At 38.4% G+C, this 25,613-nt stretch overlaps 2 protein-coding genes across 2 annotated transcripts; both read left to right on the top strand.

Moving 5' to 3' along the window:
• Window positions 1–1,971: 1,971 nt before the first annotated feature.
• On the top strand, window positions 1,972–7,705 carry nkain5 (sodium/potassium transporting ATPase interacting 5). Its single transcript, XM_081348515.1, has 6 exons — window positions 1,972–2,560; window positions 4,989–5,126; window positions 5,848–5,928; window positions 6,185–6,382; window positions 6,708–6,768; window positions 6,916–7,705. Exons 1-6 carry the CDS (start codon window positions 2,507–2,509, stop codon window positions 6,927–6,929), a joined length of 546 nt encoding a protein of 181 aa, XP_081204641.1. The 5' UTR covers window positions 1,972–2,506; the 3' UTR covers window positions 6,930–7,705.
• Window positions 7,706–9,096: 1,391 nt separating this feature from the next.
• Window positions 9,097–18,647, top strand: ythdf1 (YTH N6-methyladenosine RNA binding protein F1). The gene is made up of 6 exons (XM_081349789.1): window positions 9,097–9,556; window positions 10,117–10,141; window positions 10,836–10,915; window positions 11,388–13,019; window positions 15,481–15,525; window positions 16,534–18,647. The coding sequence occupies exons 1-6, from the start codon at window positions 9,530–9,532 to the stop codon at window positions 16,558–16,560; spliced, it is 1,836 nt and encodes a 611-aa protein (XP_081205915.1). The 5' UTR covers window positions 9,097–9,529; the 3' UTR covers window positions 16,561–18,647.
• The last annotated feature ends 6,966 nt before the right edge of the window (window positions 18,648–25,613 follow it).

Genomic DNA, 25,613 nt, shown 5'->3' on the forward strand with positions numbered 1-25,613 from the left:
TTTTGTTTTACATTGTTTTACATTGACAACTTTTTAAAGTTATACAAGATTCGACTTGTAAAGTCATCATGTACTTTAAGTTGAAATAACTTAAACATCCAAGTCGATTGTACTTAAAAAATTGAAGGCAGCAACTTTTTTTAAAGTGTACAAACCCATATGACATCTTTCCATGGAACACAAAACGAGAAGTCCATAGAATGTAAGTGGATAGCATCAAGAAAATTACATGCCATTATAAGTCTTCTGAACTCATATAACAATTATGTGAGGAACAGAAAATCTTACCTTGAAAATTCTGCTTGACAGCCATGGTTACCATTCCTTTACATTGAACGGAAATGAGCAGCTTGGACAACCATAACCTTCCTGACATAAACCAATCATAAACCAGCATGGATTTCATGTTGGTCCAGGCTGGTTTATGCTGGCTAGAGCTGTTATAGTGCTGGTCTATCAGGTGGATCAGCTTAGTCATGTTGTTCTCAAGCAAAACTGAGCTGGTGTAGCTTGTTCACCAGCAAACTAGCATCCCATGCTGGTCTCGGCATACAAAACATGATGCTGGTGACCAGCAATGCTAGATTTGTCAGCCGTGGAAACAATCTCTCCAAGTTTGGGTTTCTACGTAAATCATTCACCTTTCAAATTTGCCTAAAATAATGTGTATAGGTTAAAACAAATGCAAAGTGTATAGGCCTATGTACAAGCCACGACTTCAATATTAGCTGCCCCAGGGTTCTCAAGTTTTATCAAAAGCTTGGAGTGAGATCACATGCGGTTAGGGGAGGAGCCCTAATGGAGCCCCGCCCCCACCTGACCCCGCCCCCCAATTTTACCCATTGTTCATAATTAACCAGGACAAATTGAAAATATAACAATTGGTAAATCTGATAAATGACAGAGAAATTCATCACATCAAATATAGCCTACTCTTTAATGTTATATTTATAATATCAAAATTACAAATAAGTTACGCAAATTACAAAAATATAACAAATTGCTGCATATAGTTTGAACAGTGTCTAGTTAAAATGGTATAATGATTTGTGTGGTGGGACATTGAGAACAAATAACATATTAGAGTATTATGTTGTGTGTGTGTGTGTGTGTGTGTGTGTGTGTGTGTGTGTGTGTGTGTGTGTGTGTGTGTGTGTGTGTGTGTGTGTGCACACTGGAGTACACACTCCAGCTTATGAAATGTGTTTTGTGTTGTAAGTGTTGGAAAAATACAAATGGCAATTAATATGTTTTGACAGGATATAAAATATTAGAGCACTCTGCTTTAATACATAGCCTTAATGTAACTAGAAAGACTATTAATACAGTATAATATATAATTTAAAATAAAATAAATAATTTAAATTTATTTAAAATAAAATAAAGAAATACATTTTCATTCCTTCCCATACCCACTAACATTTCCCTTAGTTTCAGATAACGTAAGCTAGCCAAACTGAGCCAAAGCTTCTGGCCTGGTTGCAGAGTAGTTGTAGAGTTTTTGACTGCATCACTAATAATGTATACGATGAGTTATATATTAAATGTTCTAGCCTAAAAATGTTAGACGAGCTTTCTTCCAACTTACTTTCTCCATCATTCACGACGTGTGTTCGCCGTGTTCGCGCGATGTTGTTGGTTATCTAGTAACGAACGTACGGTGGCCGAGAATGTTCCGTCAACTTCCGTGTGTTCGCGCGCCTATTAACGAACGCAATCTGGCCGAGATACGTGCTGGCGGCAGGAAACTTCACTTTGTGTGCCCGCGCCTCATATACAACGTTATATAAAAAGCTTGCAGGACAACTTGGTTGGCATTGCCTTTTCAGCGTGAGAAATACACGGTGTGGCGTGTGAGCGTGTGAACTGGTTGAATTGCGTGTGTCTCACGGCCAATGCGTGAGACTTGAGAACCCTGGCTGCCCCCTACTTGCTGGTTTTACCTGGTCTAAGCTGGTCTCCCAGTCTGCCTAGGAAGTGCTCAGATGGATTAGCTGGGAGGCAAGATAAAATATTCCCCAAACCACAGCAGACGATCGTGGTTTTAAGATGTTTTTCAGCAAGAAGTTTCAACACCTAAAGCAGCAAAGCAGATATTCATAATATAGATATGCATATAAAGTGCATAATAACTGAGTATTTAAAACTAGTCGCGTAAATGGTAGTCAGATCTAAAATGAAGGTGCGTAAGGTTGATTAGTTTCCAACTCTTCCAGCCGCAAGTGCTCCACCTGCCGCTCCTTCTCTACAAAGCACCAGAAGGTGGTGGCTCTTATTTTTAAGGTCCCACCCCATTTTATTTACCCCCCAACCCCGGTCTCACCCTCTGTCCCCCCGCGTACTGCTTCACATTCTGTTTTTAACCCTAAGCGCGATGTACAGCTCTGATCACAGCCCTTTGTGAGGGAAGCATACTGAAAAATACCTCGAGTACTGAGGATATTCAAAATGCATCCGTTTTATTGACCATTTAGAGTTGACGTTCACACCGAAGAGAACCGTGAAGATGGGCTGCTGCTCGGGGAGGTGCATGTTGATGTTCTTCTGCGCTCTTCAGCTGGTAAGTGCGTTGTTAGAATTGTGGTAAAAACAAACGACTACTCGTTGCAGGTTTGTATCCCATTTATTTATGTGATATAAAAACACTGTTTATGAAATTTGACGTTTTGACATTAACTTCGAGAATAGTTTCTGAACATTTTCGTCTTAAAGCCTGCAGTCTTTAAAATTGTCTATTGTTTGAAAGAACTCAAGTTTTGAGCCACAATAACCGTAGTTTTCCATTTATAATTAGGCTATTGTACAGACATAGCCTATGTACATACACGTTTGTGTATGCTATAGGTTGGAAGTCTTTCTTTACCTCTGAACTACTCTGTACATAAACACGTTTGGACAGTTATGGGACTATAAATAATAATTATTGTAGTATTGTGAAATGACTACTAAACTACATCGTTTGATGCGCATTTATAATACATGTTAATATCTCATACACAAAATGAGAACTGCAAGTGCAAATAACACATTAGTGTATAGAATTTTGCTTTGTGTATTGTGTTTATTGTGCACATTTTTGTGTATTTATATATATGATTATATTTAAACATATTTTTCTCTCATTTCTGTATCTATGTGTTACACTGTCCTGTAACACAACCTGTATCATTGTTGACTTGTTTTGCTGCTAATGCACCATCATTTTTCTCAAAGGATTCATAAAGTATCCATCATCTATCCACCTATCCATTTATCCATTTTGTAGAAATCATAAAACCAAAATTATCTACTTATTAAACTGCAATTTCATCCTTACATTAGAGATAGACCACAAAATAAATGTGAGATGTGAATCACCTGTGCATTATGTGATAATGTTGTGCATTTTAAGTGTGTTTTACTGCATATTTATCATTATCACTCCTCATTGATTGCACTTGGTCTTTCAGGGGTGTGAGATCATTTTCTCCTCTCACATAAAGTGGTATATTGGATTCTTCTTGTCGTGTTATCTCACTTCAGTGGTTGCACACTTGTGGTCTGAACCCCAGCAGAGAGAGTGACCTACATTCCTGCTGTTACTCTGCTAACCTTTGTATGGCTTTTAGCTTTGGTTAACCTTTGCTTTACTGTCTTTCCTAACATTTCCCTTTTTCCTATTTGAGTGTGTGTGTGTGTGTGTGTGTGTGTGTGTGTGTGTGTGTGTGTGTGTGTGTGTGTGTGTGTGTGTGTGTGTGTGTGTGTGTGTGTGTGTGTGTGTGTGTGTGTGTGTGTGTGTGTGAGAATAGAGATTGAAAATGCTTTTATATATACAATATATCACTTTTTATCTGATATGGCATCATATTTGGACTATAATCTCAGTGGGTTTCATTAACAGCCATTTAAAAAAAAGTCACCTAATAATGATGCAGATTCATTGAGACAGCGCAGAACAGAGTCATGCAGTTATTAGTCTTTACAGTTGTACACATTTGATCTCAGGTTGGCTCAAAAAAGAAAACATAGCTGTAAGGTTTAATCGGTTTAACAAATTCATTCCACTATTTCACACCTATTACTGCCAGAGTGCCAGTGAAGAGAGGTCTGCAACATGTCTGCAATACCATGTCAACTGGTTTTGGCTGAACATCCACCCTTCATGTAGACAGTACCAACAGTTTCTTCAACTGTCGCTGTGCAATTTCCTTTCATTTCAAACGAGTTGATCACTGTTCACGTTGATGAATTAGATTTGATAGTGATATGTACGTACTGTATGGTCTGAGACTGTAAATGTATTTTAATGCAGATGTCTATTACCAAGAGGGGATAGCATGATCTGTATCTGCGGAACGTCTCACAGTTTTATGTTTTTATGTTTGGCCCGTTAAAGTCGACACAGCTCGTGCTGGAAAACAGCGATGGGGACTGTTGTGAAGACATGCTACCAATGGATGATTTGAGGTGGAACCTCTGAGAACAGCTGGTGCACAGCAGCAGTATGGCATACAGAGAGAGATTGAATGGGGGATGGGTGGTTAGTGGCCGAGAGAGAGAGAGAGAGGGTTTATGACTGCTGCAGTGAAGCTTTATGAAAGGAGCAGCATCCCCCACACCCAGCACCTCCCTTCTGAATCATACATCTCCCCTCACCGAGCCTCTGACCTCCAAGGAGAGCCCTCATCTCCTCTCGCTCAACCTTTCCCCCTCATTTTCTCTTTCTCCACCTCTCACTCTCTTTTTCTCTGTCACAAGCTTTGTACCCCCTTTGGCTCTGTTACCCTGGCAACCCTGAGTAAAAAGCCAGCATGTGGAAAAACAGAGGTGGGGGTTTTGATTGTGTGTCTCTGGGAAAGCGAGATGGGGTCTCCATCATTATTGTGTTTGGGGCAGCAGCATGATGGTGTTTTTTTTTAGTCATGTAGATGCAAAGTAGCTGGTGTTGTAATTGTTTTCACAGTCTGTAGAGATCTTGTTCATATCATACTCTGTCTTTCTCTCCCTAGATCACTGCTGTGGAGAGACAGGTGTTTGATTTTTTAGGTTACCAGTGGGCGCCTATCCTTGTCAACTTCCTGCACATCATTGTGGTGATATTGGGCTTGTTTGGGACAGTCCAGTATAAGCCTCGTTGTGTAGTTTTGGTGTGTACAGTATTTATCTAAATTTTTTAACTTTTGAACCTAATAAGTACGTTAAATAGTGTTACAGTTAATAAAACTTGTATGAAAAACAACATTAATTGTAATAATATAAATTTTATTTATAAAATACTAATATTATATATAACGACATTACAAAAATACGTACATTCATTTCTTATACTGAAATAATTTATTAATTGAATAATTGAATATGATAAATTTAATTGTAATAATATGTATTTATGAAAAATAAATAAATAAATATACTGTGTATTCTGCATTAAATTATTCAAAAGTGACAGTAAAGATGTTTATAATGTTTCATTTAAATAATGTTCTTTTGATCTTTTTATTCATCAAAGAATCCTAAAAAAAATTGATCCCAGTTTCCAGACAATATTATAAATGTTTCATGATCACCAAATCAGTGTATTAGAATGATTTCTGAAGGATCGTGTGACACTGAAGACTGGAGTAATGATGCTGAAAATTCAGCTTTGCTATCACAGGAATAAAATACATTGAATAATATAACATAATATTACTGTTTTTACTGTACTTTTTTGATTAAATAAATGCAGATTTTTTTTGTTGAAAAATGCTTTTTTATGATAGTGATTTTTTTTTTTTTTTTTTTTTTTTTTTTGCTGTTTTAAAAAATGTTTTTTTTTTAACATTTTCATCTCTGATGACCATTATTTGTCCTTCCCTTTTCTTTTAGTATATAGTCTGGACCGTGTTTTGGGTGACTTGGAATATCTTTATCTGTTGCCTTTATCTAGACCTCGGAGGGCTGTCAAAGGTAAAGAGCCGAATTTAAATGGGACTGCTCATACGGGTCAGTCTAGTGCTAGACCAAGTTCACATGCATTCATGCCATTGTTATGAAATGTACCATCTCTACTAGGTTTACAAACCAAAGATGAATGGGATTAAACAAAGTTTTAAACTTATACTATATTGTTCCTCAGTACTACAGCATTAAAGTCAATAATGTTTACAAAGCCATGCAACTGAAATTCAAAGTGTTAAGGCATTTCTGTGCTGTACTTTTATAGGACAGTGATTATCTGTCACTGGGAATTTCATCTCATCGTTCATGGTGGAAGGATAATGGTCCAGGCTGTGGGAACAGAAACCTCCCGACCACTAGATGGCAGCATTTGGACAGTCCTGCTCTGGTCTCTGAACTAAGCTGCTTGTTAGAGTATCAGTACATCGAGGTCATGCACAGTGCCCTGCAACTGTTCATTTCTGTAAGAACCTAAAACTGATAAAAGTTGTTAAAGCTGAAGTGTGCAGAAATAATAAAACAGGTTTCCGGAACATTCCCCCAGTCTACCTTTGGCTGAGGCAATGCTGTTGTGTCAGACATAACAAGTTTTTGATAACCAACAAAATAACATACAAAGCTAATAAAAAATTACATACCTCTATTTTAATATGAACACTTAATACTTCAGCTTTAAGATTCTGTGATAAATTCATATACAAAAATACAAAAAATTCACAGACACTAATAAAAAAAGTGACTTGTATGCGACTTAATCTGTTGCTTTGTTTGTTTGTATGTACATGTAGGCCCTGGGATTTGTATTTGCCTGCTATATCGTCAGCATCTTCAGTGAAGAGGAAGACACATGTTTGTAAAATATATTTCCTTGTTTTTTACCTTGTAAAAGTGTATTAAGTCATTTAGGATAATGTTTCGCTTATTCTTCTTCCTAAACAACTGATATTGTTACTTCATGTGAATCTAATTTTGTATCTGCATTGTGTTGCTTTTCAGATTTGTATAAGTGACAGTGTCCAGATGTCAACATTGAGAGGGGAAAGAGATAGCAGAAAAGGACTTCAAGCATTGAAAGTAGTGAAAACAGAAACCAGTTCAGATGGATTTTAAAGTATTTATATATGTATAAACATAATAATACACAAAAAAATTGAACATAAGATTGATGCACCCAAACTCTGCCCTTACAAACATGAAACTTTAAAGGTGTTGAACTACAAGCAAGACACAAGGCACCTGTATAGCTATCCATCACTAAGCCAAAGCATACAGCCATTAACCTCACATGCTTTTATGCTTACATATTTATTTTATTTTCAGGAGGTGATTTTTCTGTAAAATATTTTCATGACTGACTTCTTGCTACCTACCTCTGCCAATTCTTTGTCTTTTTTCTTTTCTTTTGTATCTGTTAAATCTGTTTCTTCTAATGTTACACTTCAAATTTTGTAAATTTTTGTTTAAGTCAGAGGACTTTAAAACAGTGCAGAGATTTCTTTAAGTTCAATTGTTTAATGTTGAAGATTAAATGAAGAAGAATTAATTGAAGAATTAGTTACTGGTAACTCCTTTACTACCAGTAACACAGGCCATCGTTGTAGCACATGCAGAACATCAAACCTCATTTTGTAAATGTAAATAATAAAACATTTACTGAACACTGTATTTTGAATGCTGACTGTAGTGAGTCGTAACGTATTTTGATTTCTTAAATTATGCATGTAGTACATATCTTAATAATATTTGAATAAAAACACGTTTTGAATAAAAAAAAAACACTTTCATTAAGGTCTCTGTCAATGTTTTGATATGTAATCGAGGAAATTCCACATTTCGACTCAAATTAGACTGACACCTTGTGGTTAAAATGAGAAAAACTCAAGTTGTGTTTGTAAGTGGCAAAGGCTAGCTGTAGCCTACATGCCCCAACAGAAATATAAAAGCATTACTAATGATCTTGATAAGCAAGCAAACCTGGCATTATTGTGTTTGACATCCCATGTGATACAATATTTTATTATTATAGGCCATCAGCATACAAATCCAACATGCTCTGTGTCTCTGTAACACTTTCAAAGTGGAAACACATAGGCTGGTTAAACTTGTAAGAAATTTCACTAAAATATCTAATCAAGTATACATTTTGAAGTATTTTGTGTTATCTGTAAAATGGGTGTTATGTTGAAACAGAGCTGCTCCCTGTGGGGTTTCAGATATTGCAAACAGATTAAACAGAAAGAATCCCATCCCACCCATCTCTGACTAAGATCAATAGCTATCTAAATATCAATTAGCTACCCTGAATGCCCTTTATCAGCATGAGGTTTCACTGCGATACAAGAGTGCTCAGTGCTTGTTAATGACATTCTTTAACTGTGAAAATGTAAACTTTAAAGGTAAGTGGTGACATGTTATAAAACAAAATTATTAACTATAAAAAGGGAATATGGTCTTCACAGTCAAATGGTCTAATGTGGCTTGGAGAAAAAGACATCAAGCCTGTCATCAACATCTGATGTGAAATCCTCAAGTAGCTATTTTAGACATATTTGCACATATTTAAGAATTCGTGAAAAAAAAAAGAAAAAAAGCAGCTGAAAGTCCTATAGAATTTATTTAAAAAGTAATATTCATTATTACCCCATTTTATTACAGGGTGGTTTATGACAGTCACTTGTTTTGTCCACATTAAACAAAACCCATGCAACAATCCTAATTAATGAATATGACAGGTGTGACTGAGGAATGCATGTGATGTAATATTTCTAAGATCAAGTGGAGGAAGCAGCTAGTTTTATTTTATTTTAAATATTTAATACAAACATAATTACACTATTAGTAATCATACCATCACTATGGGAAATTTCATCATTTTCCTATGGTTTATTGGGGAGCCATTGACTCCCATTCAGGAATAATAATGATGATGATGATGATGATGATGATGATGATAAATAAAGTAAACCAACAATTACAATAGGGGCAGCTCCTTTCGGATCTTGACCATGGTCTTGACCCCTAATAGCCTAATAAAGATACAGATACTATCCAATTATGTCAATGGCAAAATAACGCACTGCATAAATATACTATACTTAGTTCTTGAGGAAGGCCTAATTATTAGATTGAAAAATGAATTTACCAAGATAAATAAGATATGTATGCAGTAATAACTTTTCCCCCCAATTTTCTCAGGTTGATGGCCACCCGGTCCATGTGGCGTCAGTCCCTCCGCGCAGATCCCGGATGGAGCGGCCATTGGGCGGAAGTGAACAGAGGTGCACAATAACTGCGGGTTGGGAGGAGGAAAATATATATATATACACTTTGAAATTAATTTACACACGGAGTGTGACAGCATTGGATTAAACCTCAAACCCGCAGAGCCTCTAATACTCTCGGAAACATCCTCAGGCTGGACTTTTAGTGCGCTCGAGAGGACCGGATCGCCAGAATCAAGTCGTGGAACTTGCTGAAAAAAAGCGCAGTTCAGCCTGCACGGAGCCGAGAGGAACCCACGGGCTTCGGGTTACGCCGTGCACCTTCGCTGCTGGTTCAGTTTTTCTTTGCAAGACCCTTGTTGAATCTAAAGAGGCCCTCTTGATGAATTATGTCTACCACCAGTATTGACCCACAGGTAGGTTGGAGTGGCACGGCGTCGCTAAGGCCTTTAGGAGGAGCAGGGAATGCGCGTGCAGCCTCCGCCGCTTCTGCGGAGACCAGACGGGCATCAGCCTCTCCTTGCTTCACACCAGCGCGATGGCTAACGAGTTAGCATTTTTTCCACTCGTTTAATTGAATATTACATCGCGTTTCCTCTGTCCAAACAGACGTTTCCTTAATTCATTTACACAATCTCTCTCATCAGCTTCCGAGAGTTATAACCAGTTTTCTCTGGACTTGGGCTGATCTGCGTGGTCGACGGAATCTTTAGCTGTCCGAGTGGATGTATAATTACTTGATTGACTAAATAAATGTCACTGTTAGCCCCCCGTTTTTCTTTAAATAACGAGTGTCGAGCGACCCCTGATTGTGCATTGATTTATTGATGATGCTCTGATGGAGTCGATGTGGATTAAAAGCATGAAGTATTTACATGTTAAGCACGAAGATCTTATGTTTAAAACAACGATTCAAATGTGTTAACGTTTTATCTTGTTGTTTCTATCCATCTCTGATCACTTACTGAATGGGAAGACATCCAAAGGGCAAGACGCTAAAGGTAAGTTTGCCTTTTCAATATATAAGTTATGTCTACAGATTTATAAATGAAATGGCCAGGATGTTGTTTCTCATTAATTCACATTGAATCTAATTTCACCGTAATAGATGCTCTTAGCTATGGTCTGTTAAGTCAAATTTGGGCATTCTTTCTCTGTGACTTGTATCAAGTCAAGCCTGGTTGGTGTGTTTCTCGCACATCATCCGAATGTTGTCTGAGAGCTCATTCAATCACCTGATGGAGCATATACCACCTTCTGGAGTCCAGAACTGCTTCTGTTGGATTAACACTACACCGACACATCTATTGGCACTGAGAGCTTGGCTTTTGAGCACATCAAATAGATAATGCTTTATATTTCTGTGGCATTAACTACTGTAGTTGTGTGTTTGTGTCTTTTGGGCTTGGGTGATTTTTAGATGGTCCTCTTCCTCCATGACTGCATAGTATTGTGGTACTCAGACAGAACATGTGGTGAATGAGTCAATGAGTTCAGTGTGTGGTGAAATACATATTACAAGTTGTTTATAGTTTGTTAAAGATCTAAAATGTGAATTGCATAGCAGCATTGGTTAAGTGATATTTTTCACAGGAAAGAGAGGGCTGTTGGATTTAGCACATGTTTTGGGTTTATTATCAGATGTGGTAAATTGAAAAGTATTCCTGATGTTAAATGTCATTCTTTTTGTTTTAGTGCAAAATGGCTCTCTCCATCAGAAGGAAACGGTCCACGACAATGACTTTGAACCATACCTCACTGGCCAGTCTAATCCGGTGAGAAATATCTGTTTGTTTTTCTTAGGATGAGAAAATGAGAAAAACATTTTATTTTAACATGCAGTCTCATTATTTTACACAATTTTGATAGTGCGTTAATGTATCGTATTTTAAGGATGTTTACATGATTTTAACGCATTATGCAAGTAAAATCAGCACTCAGAGCTTTCACCAAAGTATAATTCTAAAATAACTTTTTTTTGTCTGTACTTTTTTTCCAAATACCAGTACATTACCATAACCACAGTACATTGCTAAAAGGAACTGAATGTATAATATTTTTATGACATCATTGTTTTAAAGTTTTTTGGGAGTTTAAAAGAATTTCCATAGAAATATAGAAGGTTTCTTACAGTTTCACATCTGCAGTTTCATGTCTAATCTTTTTTTATTCTATTTTAAATGAGTATATTTAGTTAGCATTTTGTCATTATTAATTCTAACATCTGTATTTCTGGTATTCCCCCAGAATAACAGTTACCAATCCATGACCGACCCATACCTGTCTAGCTACTATGCCCCCTCGATTGGGTTCCCGTACCCCCTCAGCGAGGCCCCCTGGTCCACCGGTGGAGACCCGCCGATCCCGTACCTCACTCCGTACGCCCCCCTCAGCAATGGAGACCATCACTTCATGCATGACACTGTGTTTGGACAGCCTGGTGGTCTGGGCAGTAGCATCTATCCACACCGCTTTAACTTTTTCCCTGAAAATCCCGCGTTTTCCGCCTGGGGTACGAGCGGCTCCCAGGGCCAGCAGACTCAGAGTTCTGCGTACGGGGGCAGTTACAGTTACCCACCTAGTTCTTTAGGTGGCACACTGGTGCCCGATGGGCAAACGGGCTTCCCCAGCGACACCTTGAATAAGGCGCCAGGTATGAATAGCTTAGAGCAGGGCATGGTGGGGCTGAAGATTGGTGGCGACGTGACTGGAGGTGGTTCTGGAGTGAAGACGGTGGGCTCTGTTATCGGAGGAGGGCCAGTGGCGGCGGTGGCCACGGGTAATGGTGGGACTCCTATCGGGCTACCGCCCAACAAACCCACATCCTGGGCAGCCATAGCTAGCAAACCAGCCAAGCCTCAGCAGCTGAAGATAAAGAGCAAGCCTGGGATGCCCATGGCTGGAGGCACCCTGCCCCCGCCGCCCATCAAACACAACATGGACATTGGCACTTGGGATAATAAGGGGCCTGTGACTAAAGTGGCCTCGCCACTACCGCCCCACCACCAGCAGCCTCCCCTCCACTCCCAGGGTCACCTCCCGCCTCACCCTCACGGGCTGCCGCCCCCACCTCAGCCCCCCATGCCTTCCCATGCCCAATCACTTGCCCAGCAGATGGCGATGCAGGGTCCGCCCCCTCCGCAGCCTTACCAGAACCACAACCCTGCTCCTCCCCCTCAAACCCGGTGGGTTGCCCCGCGTAACCGCAACCCCGGTTATGGCGGGGGTGGCAGCGTGGACAGCAGCGGCTCCTCGAGTGGCGGAGGGGTCGGCAACGGTGGCGGGGGCGGCCTTCCGGGCTCTGGTGGCGGTGAGTCCCATCCGGTCCTGGAAAAGCTGCGTGCGGTGCACAGCTACAACCCCAAGGACTTCGATTGGAACCTGAAAAACGGCCGGGTGTTCATCATTAAGAGCTACTCTGAGGACGACATCCACCGCTCCATCAAGTACTCCATCTGGTGCAGCACGGAACATGGTAACAAGCGGCTAGATTCTGCCTTTCGGGCCATCAACGGCAAGGGTCCCGTCTACCTGCTTTTCAGCGTCAATGGCAGCGGACACTTCTGCGGCGTGGCGGAGATGCGCTCGCCTGTAGACTACGGCACCAGCGCGGGCGTTTGGGCGCAGGACAAATGGAAGGGCAAATTCGACGTGGACTGGCTGTTTGTTAAAGATGTGCCCAACAGCCAGCTCAGGCACATCCGCCTGGAGAACAATGACAACAAGCCCGTGACCAACTCCCGTGACACGCAGGAGGTGCCTCTGGAGAAGGCCAAGCAGGTGCTGAAGATCATCGCCACCTACAAACACACCACCTCTATCTTCGATGACTTCTCACACTACGAGAAACGGCAGGAGGAGGAAGAGGTGGTAAGAAAGGTAATGTGCATGCTTTAATCTTGAAAATTCAGCTGGGTTTTTTTAAGAGTGTTTAACAGCTGCATTGTTTAGCACATAAATGGGAACTAATGTTGATGCAGATTGTTTTTTTTTTTATACTTATTTGATGTTATCGTCTTTTATGGTTTAGAGATGTATATACTGAAGGAAAATATTTCTATGTAGACCCTGTTGGGGTGAATGACCATAAGCGGCGATTAACCAAAGAACTTTGAACGGCATGTGATGGGTTCAGGCTACTGTTCATGTCACAGAAACGTCATATGTAAAGGTCACAGCTGTTTATAGGTGCCGTAGATCAGTGCACATCTTGGTTCTTTTTGAATGGTTGATGCTCATTGCTTTGGTTATTTCATTATTCTGTCTTTGATGCTTCATCCAGAGGTGGTGTTTAATGCTGTGCTTCTGCTGCTTTAGTCGAGTATCAAGCTGCAAATAAAATGAATTTTATCAGTAAGCCATTTGGTGAGAGTAAGAATTTGGCTTAATATGGCTCCACTCTTTTTTTTCGTTTGCTCATTTTAAAAGATTGTATTATTTAAAAAGTTTTATTCTCTGTAAATGATTTCTGTTTTTGACAGGTTATGGATGGATAAGACAATCTATTCAATTTGGCTGTTTTTTATTTATTTATTGAGAATTTAGTAGGGGTGTAACAATATATCGTGTCACAATATATCGCAATACTAGTCTAAAATGCAACAATATGTATAGTGGATAGTGACAATATGTATTGTATATAGAATACCCCCCCCCCCCCCAAAAAAAAAATCAAGTTTCAGTGTCAGTACTACATTAAACTACTATATATAATGTATAATAATGCAATGGGGGAATATTTGTGTGTCCTGATAATGCCAAATGTCTTATGTTACCAGTAAAAAGTGGCCTACACTATTTTAAATGTATCGAGTCAGTGACAGTGCAAGCATATTCATTTAAAGGTAGGGTAGGTAGGATTTTTGTAAAAAACTTTTTGTTCAAATTTGTTTAAACTGTCTTTATTTACCAATACATAATTAAAATGTAAGTGCTCTGAAAAAGAGAGTATAAAAATCGAGTGACTGTAGACCTTTTAATCTGCAATAAACACAGCTCATTATTTCCATTCGGGGACGAAACAATTGATTGGTTTGGGCGACTCTCACTCACTCTTGCAACCATGGCTACCACCACTGTTGTTACAAGATCTGCCCATATGCGCGCGCACCCGTTTGATTTGAGGAGTGCAAGAGAGGCGCGGAACCTACGAAGAGTAAAATTATGGCAGAGAAAGAGCATTCAAAATTCAAAGTACTTGCATATGCAGTCAGCGAAGGCAAACAAGGCAAAAACTACTTCCTCGGACCCTGGTTGCCCGCACTCTTGAACGACCTCCTCTGCTTCGCCCTCGACCCCGGACCTGTCCTCGAACCGACGATGCGGTACTTGTCACCGGAGTGTAACGTTAGTCCTCATCAGAGTCAACAATGTTTTCATCATGGAAACTCTTACATGCAAAACACCGTATATGTTATGAATCTTACACGAAATTCACCTTCATCACAGTGTAACTGATGGTAATGGAAAAACATGTATCAATGCAACCTGTTTTTAGCTTTGCCTTATAAATATAGCTCGTTACCGAATCAAACAAAATATATTTGAAACTTTACCAGTATCGATATGCTAGCTTGATAGTGAGTACTAAAAGCCATCTTATTTGTTTATATTCATAGTGATAAAGTTAGGTATTTTATTACATGTGATTCTGACATGATGTCACTGCATGCACTGCGCTCCTTCCTCTCCACTCGTCTCAGGTAAATAAATGCGTCTTCCAGCTGAGCCTGAGCGTTTGGCGTCGCACGTTCATGTGTTTTGGGGGCGTGGCTTTGGAAGGAGCCCAGAAGGGAGGGGGTGGAGTGAATGGAAATAATGAGCTGTGTTTACAACAGTCGTGAGAGGTCTACAGACACTCGGTTTTTATACTCTCTTTTTCAGAGTACTTACATTTTAATTATGTATTGGTATATAAAGACAGTTTAAACAAATTTGGAATGTTTTTTTTTTTTTTGAAAAATCCTACCTACCCTGCCTTTAATATAATTCTATATTTTCAGCTTCAGAATCATGAATATTTTTATTCTGGTGTGTCACTATTGTCCTGTGTATTGGGTTACCAGTACCAAGTCCAAGACTATTAATTTCCAGTCCCAATGTAGGCTAATATCAAATTTAGCATTTTAATCAACAGTACATTTTTTGGTTTACGTTTTACCATATGTCTTAGAGTATCGCAAAATATCGTAGCGTGAGTTCAGTATCATGATATGTATCGAATCGTGACATGAGGGTATCGTTACACCCCTAGAATTTAGTTAAGACAAAGTGCTGATGTTTTTGATTTGTTTCAAAATGATTATTGATTTGAAACTCTTTCTTTCATCTCCATTGACAGAACCTAGAGCCTGCTCCTCTCCAGAGCCGATCCCGACTGGATCAAGTAAGCTTTCCATTTTATTTTCGAAAAGTCAAATTTTTATAAAAGTTTATATTTATGCTCAAATCTAAAATATGTCATTGGCTAATGGCTATAAATTGCACCTTTTATTGAAGGTTGAAGAATTACAATTTTGCTGCTCCTGTAACACTCCTTTCACTTAATTATCATTTTACAAGGTCTTAAAACAGAATAACAGGAATCAAGACATGGCTTAATGTGATTATTAAACTTCAAAAGGCTATGATTTAATTATGAGCACTGCACATTTCAAAGTAAAAACACAGCATTGATGCATGTTCTACTGGCTTGCACATTTTTACCTAAGCGATGGCTTATTGATCTACTGTTGATGAATTATTACAATGTTTACCTTATGGTGTTTATATCATACCTGCAAACTTGCTGCATTTCTAAAAGCCCAGCTGCGTTGAATACAGGGTTTAATAGAGAAATTGCATTTTCACTCAGCCGGTGGATCGAAAATAAGTTAATGTACAATCTAAAAAATAGGATTACATAAGTTATTTATATCATAAATAAAATCTCTTATCATTTTGACTCATCCCCTTTCTTTAAAAAATAGTCTATAGGCTGAAATGGGATTATTATCATTTTATATAAAAATGTTTAAATTTCATATTATGGTTTGAAGCCTTATGTTGAATAAAAACCCTGTTAAAAACACCTATTTAGTTACCGAAATTGTAACTGATACTCTGTTCTTGCCATGACATAAAGTAAACAAATACATTAATTGCCCAATTGAGTGTAAATGTTTTTAAATAACCAAATGATGAAGAACTGGAAAATTAATGGAAATTATTGGTCAAAAAATTTGTAACCCTTTTTTTGGTGTGTGAGAAAGTAAAAAAAAAAAGTACAGTTTGAGAATTTTTTTTATTGCCTGATTTCAATAGTATTTTGAAATAAAAATAGTTGTTTTAGTGTACATCAAAGTGACCTCCCTCCATTTCTCTCTCTCTCTCTCTCTCTCTCTCTGTCCCACAGGAACGCCAGAACCGAAATAAACAATAGAAGGCTGCCCCCTACAGCTGATGAGCAGTTGTTTTAGGACTGACCATTTAAAAATGAAATTTAAAGAGGACACAAGATGAAATTTAAAAAATAAACAATCATTATGTTTTTCTATTTAATTGTGGTGACTTCAGCCAGCGTCAGACTCGAGCCTCTGCGCCTCCTGCTTTACCTGTGGGGGCTGAAGTCGATTAGCGCACCTCAATGTCGCGTCATCATTTCGATTTCTTTTTTTCTTTCTCTTTTTTTCTATCATTTTGGTATTGTTTTCATGCACCTCTCTCCCCCCTTTGACCAACCGATATCTGTACACACTGTCTTTTATTTCATCCTATATGTTTGTTTCTCTAGCCCCACTGCTCCTCATTATGAGTGGGTAGTGAACTCTGTGACACTTGTATGTATGTATGTATGTATGTATGTATGTGTGTGTGTGAAAGTGAAGTGGGGGGGTGGGGGGTGTTCAGACTCCGTTCTGGTCAGGGGGGAGGGGCATCTCCAGCATCAGTAACTGTAACGGGCCAGTTTTACATTCTGTAGATCCAGAGTGGTTTAAACCCATTTGTGGAGAATCGTGCAACTCCGTAGAAGGGACAATGAAATGTGTCTTGACATGAGATGATGTTATAAAAAAATTCTATTTTTGAATTCTGTAACACTTGACTTTTTCTTTTTCTTTTTTGTTCAGTGACGAGCCACTTATGTCACGTTTTCTTTCTTTTTTTTTTTTTTTCTGCTTGGAGCCTTAACATTTTAAAGCTACGGAAACCGTTTAATAATGGCTGTTCTATACCTCAATTGAAACAGCATTATCAGGGAGACGACATCCCATGCATCCTTAACCAAGGGAAGTCAACATTGTCACTGGCTGGACTAAAAAAAAAAGAAAGTAAAACTAATGTTTTCATTATGGTTCAGAGCCCGGTGCTCAGACTCTGTTCCCATTCATGCTTAATGTTTAAAGAGCAGAACTGTAACTACTTACTGTTCCAACCCCGCCCAGCAGAGGTCACTGTTTCTTTAAGCCAATCTGAGAGATGTAGCAATTCACTGCTTTATTATTTGAAGTCACTTTAGATGCATCACCTTTTTTTTTTTTTTTTTTTTTTTTTTTTTGTGTTCCTTATCCTTTCTTAACAGATTTCATTTTATCGCTTTTTCCTCCCCCATGTCCTCAGTATATTGCTAAGCTTTAACGTAGGATCATATAATTATAACAATAACGAAGAACGCCTCAAAACGTGTAACCTGAAAATTAATGTTACTGATTTACTGTTAAAAGTAAGAAAAAACAAAAAAAGAGTATATGGTTTCTGTGCGTGATTTTTTTAGGACCTGCTTGCTGTTTTGTGTGTTTGTGTGTGGGAGAGCGGACTTGAACCGTGTGAGGGTTTCAGATTTCTATAGTCATATAACAAAAGATTCATGAAAAATATATGAAATACTAAAAATATTAAAAAAAGAGTTACAAGACAAACATTTAAGTCACCCCTGAAATGAATATGCATTGTATTGGAAGGTCACTATCTATCACGTTCTTAGATTTGATCATGCTCATTATTAAAATAATATTATATGGTGTAATTGGTGTTCTTTTTACTGGCTTTTGTTGGAAAGACTGTCTTTTGTTGCTCTGCTAATTGTTTTTGCACAAAACAGAGTTCTGTATCAATTTTTAACCTGCTCACACCCACCTGAAAGGATTTCAAGTTAAGAAAGCATCTTTTACGAACACAGGATAAACATGCTTAACTTTAAAATGATGGACATATTTGTTATGTGTTTATTTTTTTTATCTCAAAATAACCCAGGATATATATTTATGCCCGTGTCCCCTCTGAAAACTGTAAAATAAGCTTAGAAATAGAGATAATTATAACAAATGTTGAAAAATGTAATCCCCTCATGGTCTCAATATAATCAACAATGCTGTCATCAAAATTCTAAGGTTGTGTTATTGGTCATTTTCAGTTATCAATGCGATGAATATTTTACACACTCCAACTTTGCCTTTGCCTTGAAGAGAGCGAGCAGTGTTTATATACAAGCATTGTGCTGTAAGCCTTACAGTAAAGGTTGAATGGTGTAAAATCTGTAGCCCGTTTTATTCATGTGCACATCCGGCACTTCCTCAGACTGCTGAGATTGAACACCAGTAATTCAAGTAAACGGCCAATGAGAGTATCTGTACATTGTGGTCAAACTCTTAGGTCTTATGTGTGGCACATGCATAGCGATTTCCTTTAAGTCATATAAAGAACATTCTGAATTTATCACTGAAAACGCTGGAAGTCAAATTCTTGTCATTCCTTTAGAATCTCTAGATAACCATCTCAATTGATTGGCTGCTATATTGTTGTGCACATCTAGTTACAAGAGGATGATTATGTGGAGTTCTGGGAGAAGCCCAGCAATATAAACCTGAAGCAAAATTTCTAGACAGGTGACAGATTTGCAATAAGGGTTTATTGACAGGCAAACAAAAAAGCATGGAAGGAAGTCTTGGTATAGATGCAATGTTTATATTAAAACAGTGAACACAATTTGAAAACAATAAATCCTGTACTAAATGTTATACACAATAATAATTTCAGTTGAATGCAGGTGCACTCCATTACAAAATCAGAGAGGCATGTTTTTTTTTTTTAAACCATCACCAATACATGACCAAATATTTATCACAAAACATGATTATGCAGGTATACTGACAGATTCGCCATTCTTTTCCAGGCTAGAATATTGACCTGCATCGTTGACTTCGGTTTTGCTGCGTTTTCTGAGTTGCAATGGCCACACAAATGTCCACAGAAACCATTATCTGATGTTCTGAATATTTGTGCCCATTGTTCCTTCGAGCAATAATGTCTACATCAGCAAATCCCTATCGAAGCATCTAATAATTAAATCTGTTTTTTTTTTTTTTTTTTACTATTATGGAAATGACATTATAGACTAGCAGTGGTAATTGACTTAGTGAAATTCAAAATATATTATGAATTAGAAGAGGAATTTCGCATTCCTGTCAGCTCCCAAAATTAATATTCCTATCATGCGCCAGCAACCCAAGCGGCCTCAGTTCCTGTTCAGCTCTGTGACTTTACGAGAGAATAACCGCGCAGTCTTCACTCCGGATCTGCGCATCACTCGTGCTGCTGCTGCTGCTGCTGCTCATTTTTATAAACGAGACAGATTTGCTGTTTTAAGGCCCCTCTCTTGGCATTCACCGCGTGCCTTAATTGTATGGATATTAAATCAAGGTCCGCCGTGAACACGCAGAGTTGCGGGCCCATGTCACCACCCTCCATGACGCGCGCACACCAGAGCAGGCTCCTCTTCAAAGAGTACCGCAAAGAGGGATGGCGTAATGCGCTTTGACAACACACCGACGACAAAAACGTCAAAATAATCATCACAATAATGTTTCCATAATGTTTTCTACTTCAATATCGCGTGAAACACTGTAAAATATCCAATCATAGCCTATTTTGCGCAGACCAGGCCAACCAGTGGCCTATATTCACTCCCTTTAAGAGCTGCTCTGGGAGTCTGTAGCCTATATGATTCTGCAGCCTCAATTCAAGCAGCCATGGCTATTGTCCTCCTTCTTTTGAGTGTCTGGGATTTTTGTGCCTCGGTGGCAGTACGGTTAGGAATTCAAAAAGAATGTCGATGCCCCAAATAAAGCACATCAAGAATGAATCGGTGTCGAATAAACCAAGGAATTGCATTGCAGGCGACAGAATGCAATGAAGAAGATGGGCTAGCATCCGTCCGAAGGGCGCGCATTGTTATGATTCTCACTCATTTTGCTGACCTCTGCAGTAGCGCATCCCTTAGACTACATCAAGTGTAAACAACACACTTTTAAAATCTCAAAATAAACAATCAACTATTTTTCAAAAAGCTGTCAACCAACCTTATTCAAAATAATATCACCTCCAAAACAAGCAAAATGACTGAAACATCACTACAGTCCCCGTAAACACGATGCTCCATTTTCTCCGTCGAGCATCTTTTGAGCTGCCACCGTATCCCTCCTGCATCCCGCAACGAGCAATGAGGTCACGTCTGTCTTTTATCGCTGAAACACACTGATTGTATCCAGGTTTTCATCGTAATCGACTTCTGCTGCAGTGTTCAAGGGTCTCGTTTGCGCCTTAGTTGCGCTGATGATCCCTTCTGGAGAGATTAGTGCTTCCTCGCGTCCCCGCGCGCTCGCCCTCCTCTGCTGATAGGACTCAAGCGCGAGAGGATTACATCGGGACATGGTGACGTCATGACCCGCACCGAAGGCCCCCTCCTCTCCGTTTAACTAAATCTCCATCAGTACGATGCCCTTGAAAACCAGTGAGGCTGACATTCGGAGGACTGAGAGCCATGCCCTTTAAATTCAGTTGAGTTGCTGTATCTGCTCAAAATTGTTACCACTGCTGCTGTTAGTAGGCTAGCTATAGGCTATAAATGCCACTGCAATAGCTGTCACGGTCAGTTCATGGTTTGTCACTTGCTTCATATGGAATACTTTTGTCTGATATATTTCCACATTTAACAGAGAGAGAGAGCTCTGATGTGCAATCACTGTCTCAAACCTGCAGTGCACGCAGAGCTTTTAGGGAAGGGTCAAGGATGTATATTAGCAAAAGAAGTATAGCCTAAGTCTAAACTAGGCCTATAAGCTAAATATTAGACTCATTCCTAAAGATACGAAACATTTGTAATGAGATTCGTGTGCGAATTATTTAACGAAGCATCTCTCGCGCAACAGTTTCGCACCTAACCGCAAACTATATTAAACATTAGGCTAGTAAATCTATAATATAGGGATAAATAAGTCAAATAGACCGCTTTTTGTCGACATTCATTAGAAGGCTCGAGCCTTAATAGGAGGTCAAATCCCAAACAACCCTGGTTGCAGTCCAAATAGCCTTAAACAGGATTATTTTGTAGCGCGAGTTTCCATAAATGATAGTAAACAGTTGTGAATCGTAAACAAATAGACCCATCCAATTTCTCCAAATGAGAGCAAGTGTGGGGAAGGGAAGTAAAGGGATTTGATTATTTCGTAAGCATGGAAGCCCATAACCCACGTGCAATTTCATGGACCTGACAGTTTGCTGCAGTAGGCTATAATCCACCATCTTAAATTCACCTCATTTCCAATCCCCCTCAGTTCGACTGTAAATGTGTAAAATCCAAGAATAGATGTTCAACCGGGAAAACGGTTTTATTCTTCCCCTGGAGCGATATTTTTGGCCTACTTCCTTCTCCATTGAGCAAGGGAGGAGTTTTGTCTTTGCATTACAATAAGGACCGGACCATTCATCCCGTGCGTCCCAGCTCTTCAACGGCCTGTCCACCCCACGCCGCGACCGGGCCTCTCCATCATAGCACAACACAACACATGCAAGTCAGTGCAGGAGGGAGGCAGGGCCGCGATTTAGCGGCTTTGTCATTGACGAGGAGTCAAGATAATGTAGATGAATAAGAGTTGAGAAAGCCCATTGAGTTTAAGTAACTGCCTGCACCTGCTTCTACTGTCATGTATAGGCTATCTAACCCTGCCGTCGAGGTCAAAGACGCCCCAAATTCTTTAAGGGATTATTAAAAGACGGTTAAACCTGCTCGTTTAGAAAACGATTATATACTGTAGGCTAATAATTAAATGAGTCGATTTTGGCAACAAACACATACTATTATAGGCCTATTATAGCCTACAATTAAAGGTCGACTGTAAAAATATATATAATCTTTTTAAGTAAGTTGCCTTACAATTTTGAGTTCATTGATGTTAAAAATTTAGTTTATACAATGGAGATAATCAACAGAAACTCGAAATATTATGTAATCTGAACCACATAAGTTGATTTGACATAAGAAAAAAAGGCAAAATACAAAAATATCAACCATTGTTTTTACCACATCATAAATTATAGGCCATAAATAAATAATATTATGAAAAATAATCAGAGAATTGTCCTAAACACAGAATGTATTTAATTGGATGTTAAATAAATGAAGCAACTTCCCTCTCTCTTACTGTCAATCTTCCTTTTCTGCAACCCTCTTTAACTTCAACTCTCCTTCTCCCTTCCTCTCTTCCTCCCACGTGTTTCTACATCACTCTCTTCAGTATGAGATCCACTCTGCCCTACATGTCTCAGCTGATTGGACCAGCTGCTCAACTCAAGTTCACCATAGCAACTATGATTCAGTCGCCCAGCAACGGGTTTTACTTTCACCCCACTTCCTACTCAGGGACCCCCGTCTCCCCACAGCCAACCGTCCAGTGTGTGAATCTGCGGATGAGTGCTAAAGTGTGACTCTCTTACAGCATCTGTGGTTTCACAGGGTGGATCACAGCAGTGGGAAGGATCCATGTGAGGAAAGATGTGTTCCAGATAAGAAACTAAAATGATGTATGGGGTTTTATGATTTATTTGTGATTTAGACATGGTTACATTTTAGCATTTTACATTTCGTATGACATGCATTATAAAGGCTAATCACATATTGGCTCCATTTTTTGGCCCTTTTCTAAATGATTACGTTTATGATACATTTCTCAGCACAATTATAATTTTACTGAGAAATTTGATATAATTTAATTAGATTGAGTCTGTTAAAAAAAAAATGTTTGGGGGGGGGGGGGCTTAAAATATTATTATTTTTGCCATTTCCCCCGTTATTTCATTAAGATTATTTCATTCAACCGAAAAGGAATGAATTTGAATAAGGCAAAATATAAGCACTTTCAGGTAAAAGGTCATCATCAGTATGATGAGAGGGTGTGTTTGTGTCTGTGTGTGCATGTGATTTCATTGGTGCATCTCCTTTATTGTGTCTGCAATCCATCCATGCCTATTGTTTTATTATGTTTGACAGGATGGAAGTCATGTGATAGGCCTACATTTCTGGTCATATGTCATTTACTGAAGTGCAGTCCACTGAAGATCTGAAGTCTGGCTGAAGATAATTAAGTGCTGATCAAATTTATGTAGTTCAACTTTATTTGATAAGTTCACCCAGAAAACACATTATAAAAAATGTTTTTAGAATGAATCTAAAGAATCTAGTTTGCTTATCCAGCATTGCCAATATCCCATTTTTTTTGTAGATAATTACAGTTTTTCTGAATTGCTAAAACACTAAACCCCATTGTCTGAGCCAATTTGTCAAATAAATCACTATTTCTGTAAAACATTAAACAAGTTAATTTGCAAATCACATGTACTCTTTGCAAAACTCTAAACATTCTCACTCACTAAAACACACATCACTGTGATGCACTTGTGCCATAAAATGCTAAACACACAGGCAGGTAAAAGTTAAACACAACTAAAACATATGGCAATCTGTTTTAGCTTAAATTGTACCCAGCATTACTTATCGTAATTGATAGAAAGAGAAAGAGAAAGAGCTCTCTAATTAAATTCTTACTAGTAAGAATGCAATTACAGAGCTCTCTAATTGAATTTTTATTAGTAAAAAAAACGAATTAAAGATATGTATAATTGCAGAGCTCTGTAATTGAATTAAAGAGCTCTGCTATTGCATTCTTACTACAACGGAATTAGAGAGCTCTCTAATTGGAATTGTTACTTGTAATAATTGAATTAGAGAGCTTTGTAATTGTAATTCTTACTAGTAATAATTGAATAAGAGAGCTCCTTAATTGTAATTGCTACTAGTAAGAATTGAATTGTAGAGCTCTCTAATTGAATTTACTTGTAAAAATGCAATTACGACGAGTAACGCTGGGTACAATTTAAGCTAAAACGGCTTGCCATAAAAACACAGATGTCATCGTTTACACACTTCTCAAAATTGTTCACACTTATTTCTAATGATGTGATCAAACCAACTATAATCCAGTTCAGGTGACTGCACTGAATGTTGATACAAACAATAGATGGAAACAATCTAGGGAGAAGAGGAAGAGTATGTGGACGAGGAGGAAGAGGATGAGGACGAGAAAGAGCAAGGTGTGGATAGTGTTAAGGCTGGATCCGGCACACCAGAGGGTTTTTCCCTTTACCTGACAAGAGACGACATTGTCTGTCAATGTCCACAAAGACATGATGCTGAGGCAGAATTAATCTCTCATTGACTTTGATTTTGCAACTCTTTTGAGTGTACTGTAACATGCTTTTCATTTGGAGTTTTTAAACCTTTTTTAACTGTGTTTATAATTTGACTGGCTGTGCGTAAGATCTGAAAGCATCAACTGATTTTCAATGCAATTGTTTGATTTTGCCAGAAGAGTCAGATGTTCACTGAATGTAGTTTGAAGATTTGGTTTTGTATTTAAGGTTTTGAGAAATATGTTTTAGCAATTCAGAAAAACTGTAATATAAGTCCTTTCAGTTCAGTTCATTTTACATGTTTATGGTTAATGGAATCATGTTTGCATTTAAATGATTAGAATAAACAAATAAGGCCATCAACTCTCACTTATTAAACGGATGTGTTTCCCCTTATCGCAAAACACTTGATTGCCTTCCATCAACCCAATTCACATACACATGATTCCTTCAGTGCTGTAGGTCTAATTTCTAATCATGCTCATTTGCAGTAAATGATGACTAATTAATGTTTGGGGCGTTTCTCGGGTGCAGGAAGAATACTGCTAATTTGCTGTCATAAAAACTGTTTATGGGGGAGATAGTTTTCCTAAAATAGCCTAAATCATGTTAATTTCTTTTAGCATTCTATAACCTTATTGTTATTATCAAAAACAGTGTTTGTGTGTGACCCAGTTTCCTTCTGACTTTTAGAAGGAGAATTTTTGGAAATGTCTGCACTCTCTGCATGCATTAACACCCAGTAATTTGGCGTGATGACCCAATTTTCAACAGCAAAGTTTTTTCCATCTCTCACAAATGGCATACGAATATTATATATAGCCTAAAAAAAAAAAAAAAATCACCAGGGCAAAATAGTATAGCCTAAGACTAAGTCATAGGCTACTTTTAAATTGATTTTGGCTGTACACTGTAAAAAATGATTTTTTTGGTGAAGTAAATACTAGGCTACTGAAAAAAAACAATGTAATT

The sequence above is a fragment of the Scardinius erythrophthalmus genome, assembly GCF_964197995.2.
Source record: "Scardinius erythrophthalmus genome assembly, chromosome: 20".
NCBI lineage: Eukaryota > Metazoa > Chordata > Actinopteri > Cypriniformes > Leuciscidae > Scardinius > Scardinius erythrophthalmus.

What these genes read in the sequence shown, in the direction of transcription:
- nkain5 (XM_081348515.1), top strand. Translation starts at nt 2,507, where the DNA reads ATGGGCTGCTGCTCGGGGAGGTGCATGTTGATGTTCTTCTGCGCTCTT. An exon ending in AGCCTCGTTGTGTAGTTTTG is followed by an intron (nt 5,127 to 5,847) that starts GTGTGTACAGTA and finishes CTTTTCTTTTAG; the next exon opens with TATATAGTCTGGACCGTGTT. An exon ending in ACCTCGGAGGGCTGTCAAAG is followed by an intron (nt 5,929 to 6,184) that starts GTAAAGAGCCGA and finishes GTACTTTTATAG; the next exon opens with GACAGTGATTATCTGTCACT.
- ythdf1 (XM_081349789.1), top strand. Translation starts at nt 9,530, where the DNA reads ATGTCTACCACCAGTATTGACCCACAG. An exon ending in CCACCAGTATTGACCCACAG is followed by an intron (nt 9,557 to 10,116) that starts GTAGGTTGGAGT and finishes CTGAATGGGAAG; the next exon opens with ACATCCAAAGGGCAAGACGC. An exon ending in AGGAAGAGGTGGTAAGAAAG is followed by an intron (nt 13,020 to 15,480) that starts GTAATGTGCATG and finishes CTCCATTGACAG; the next exon opens with AACCTAGAGCCTGCTCCTCT.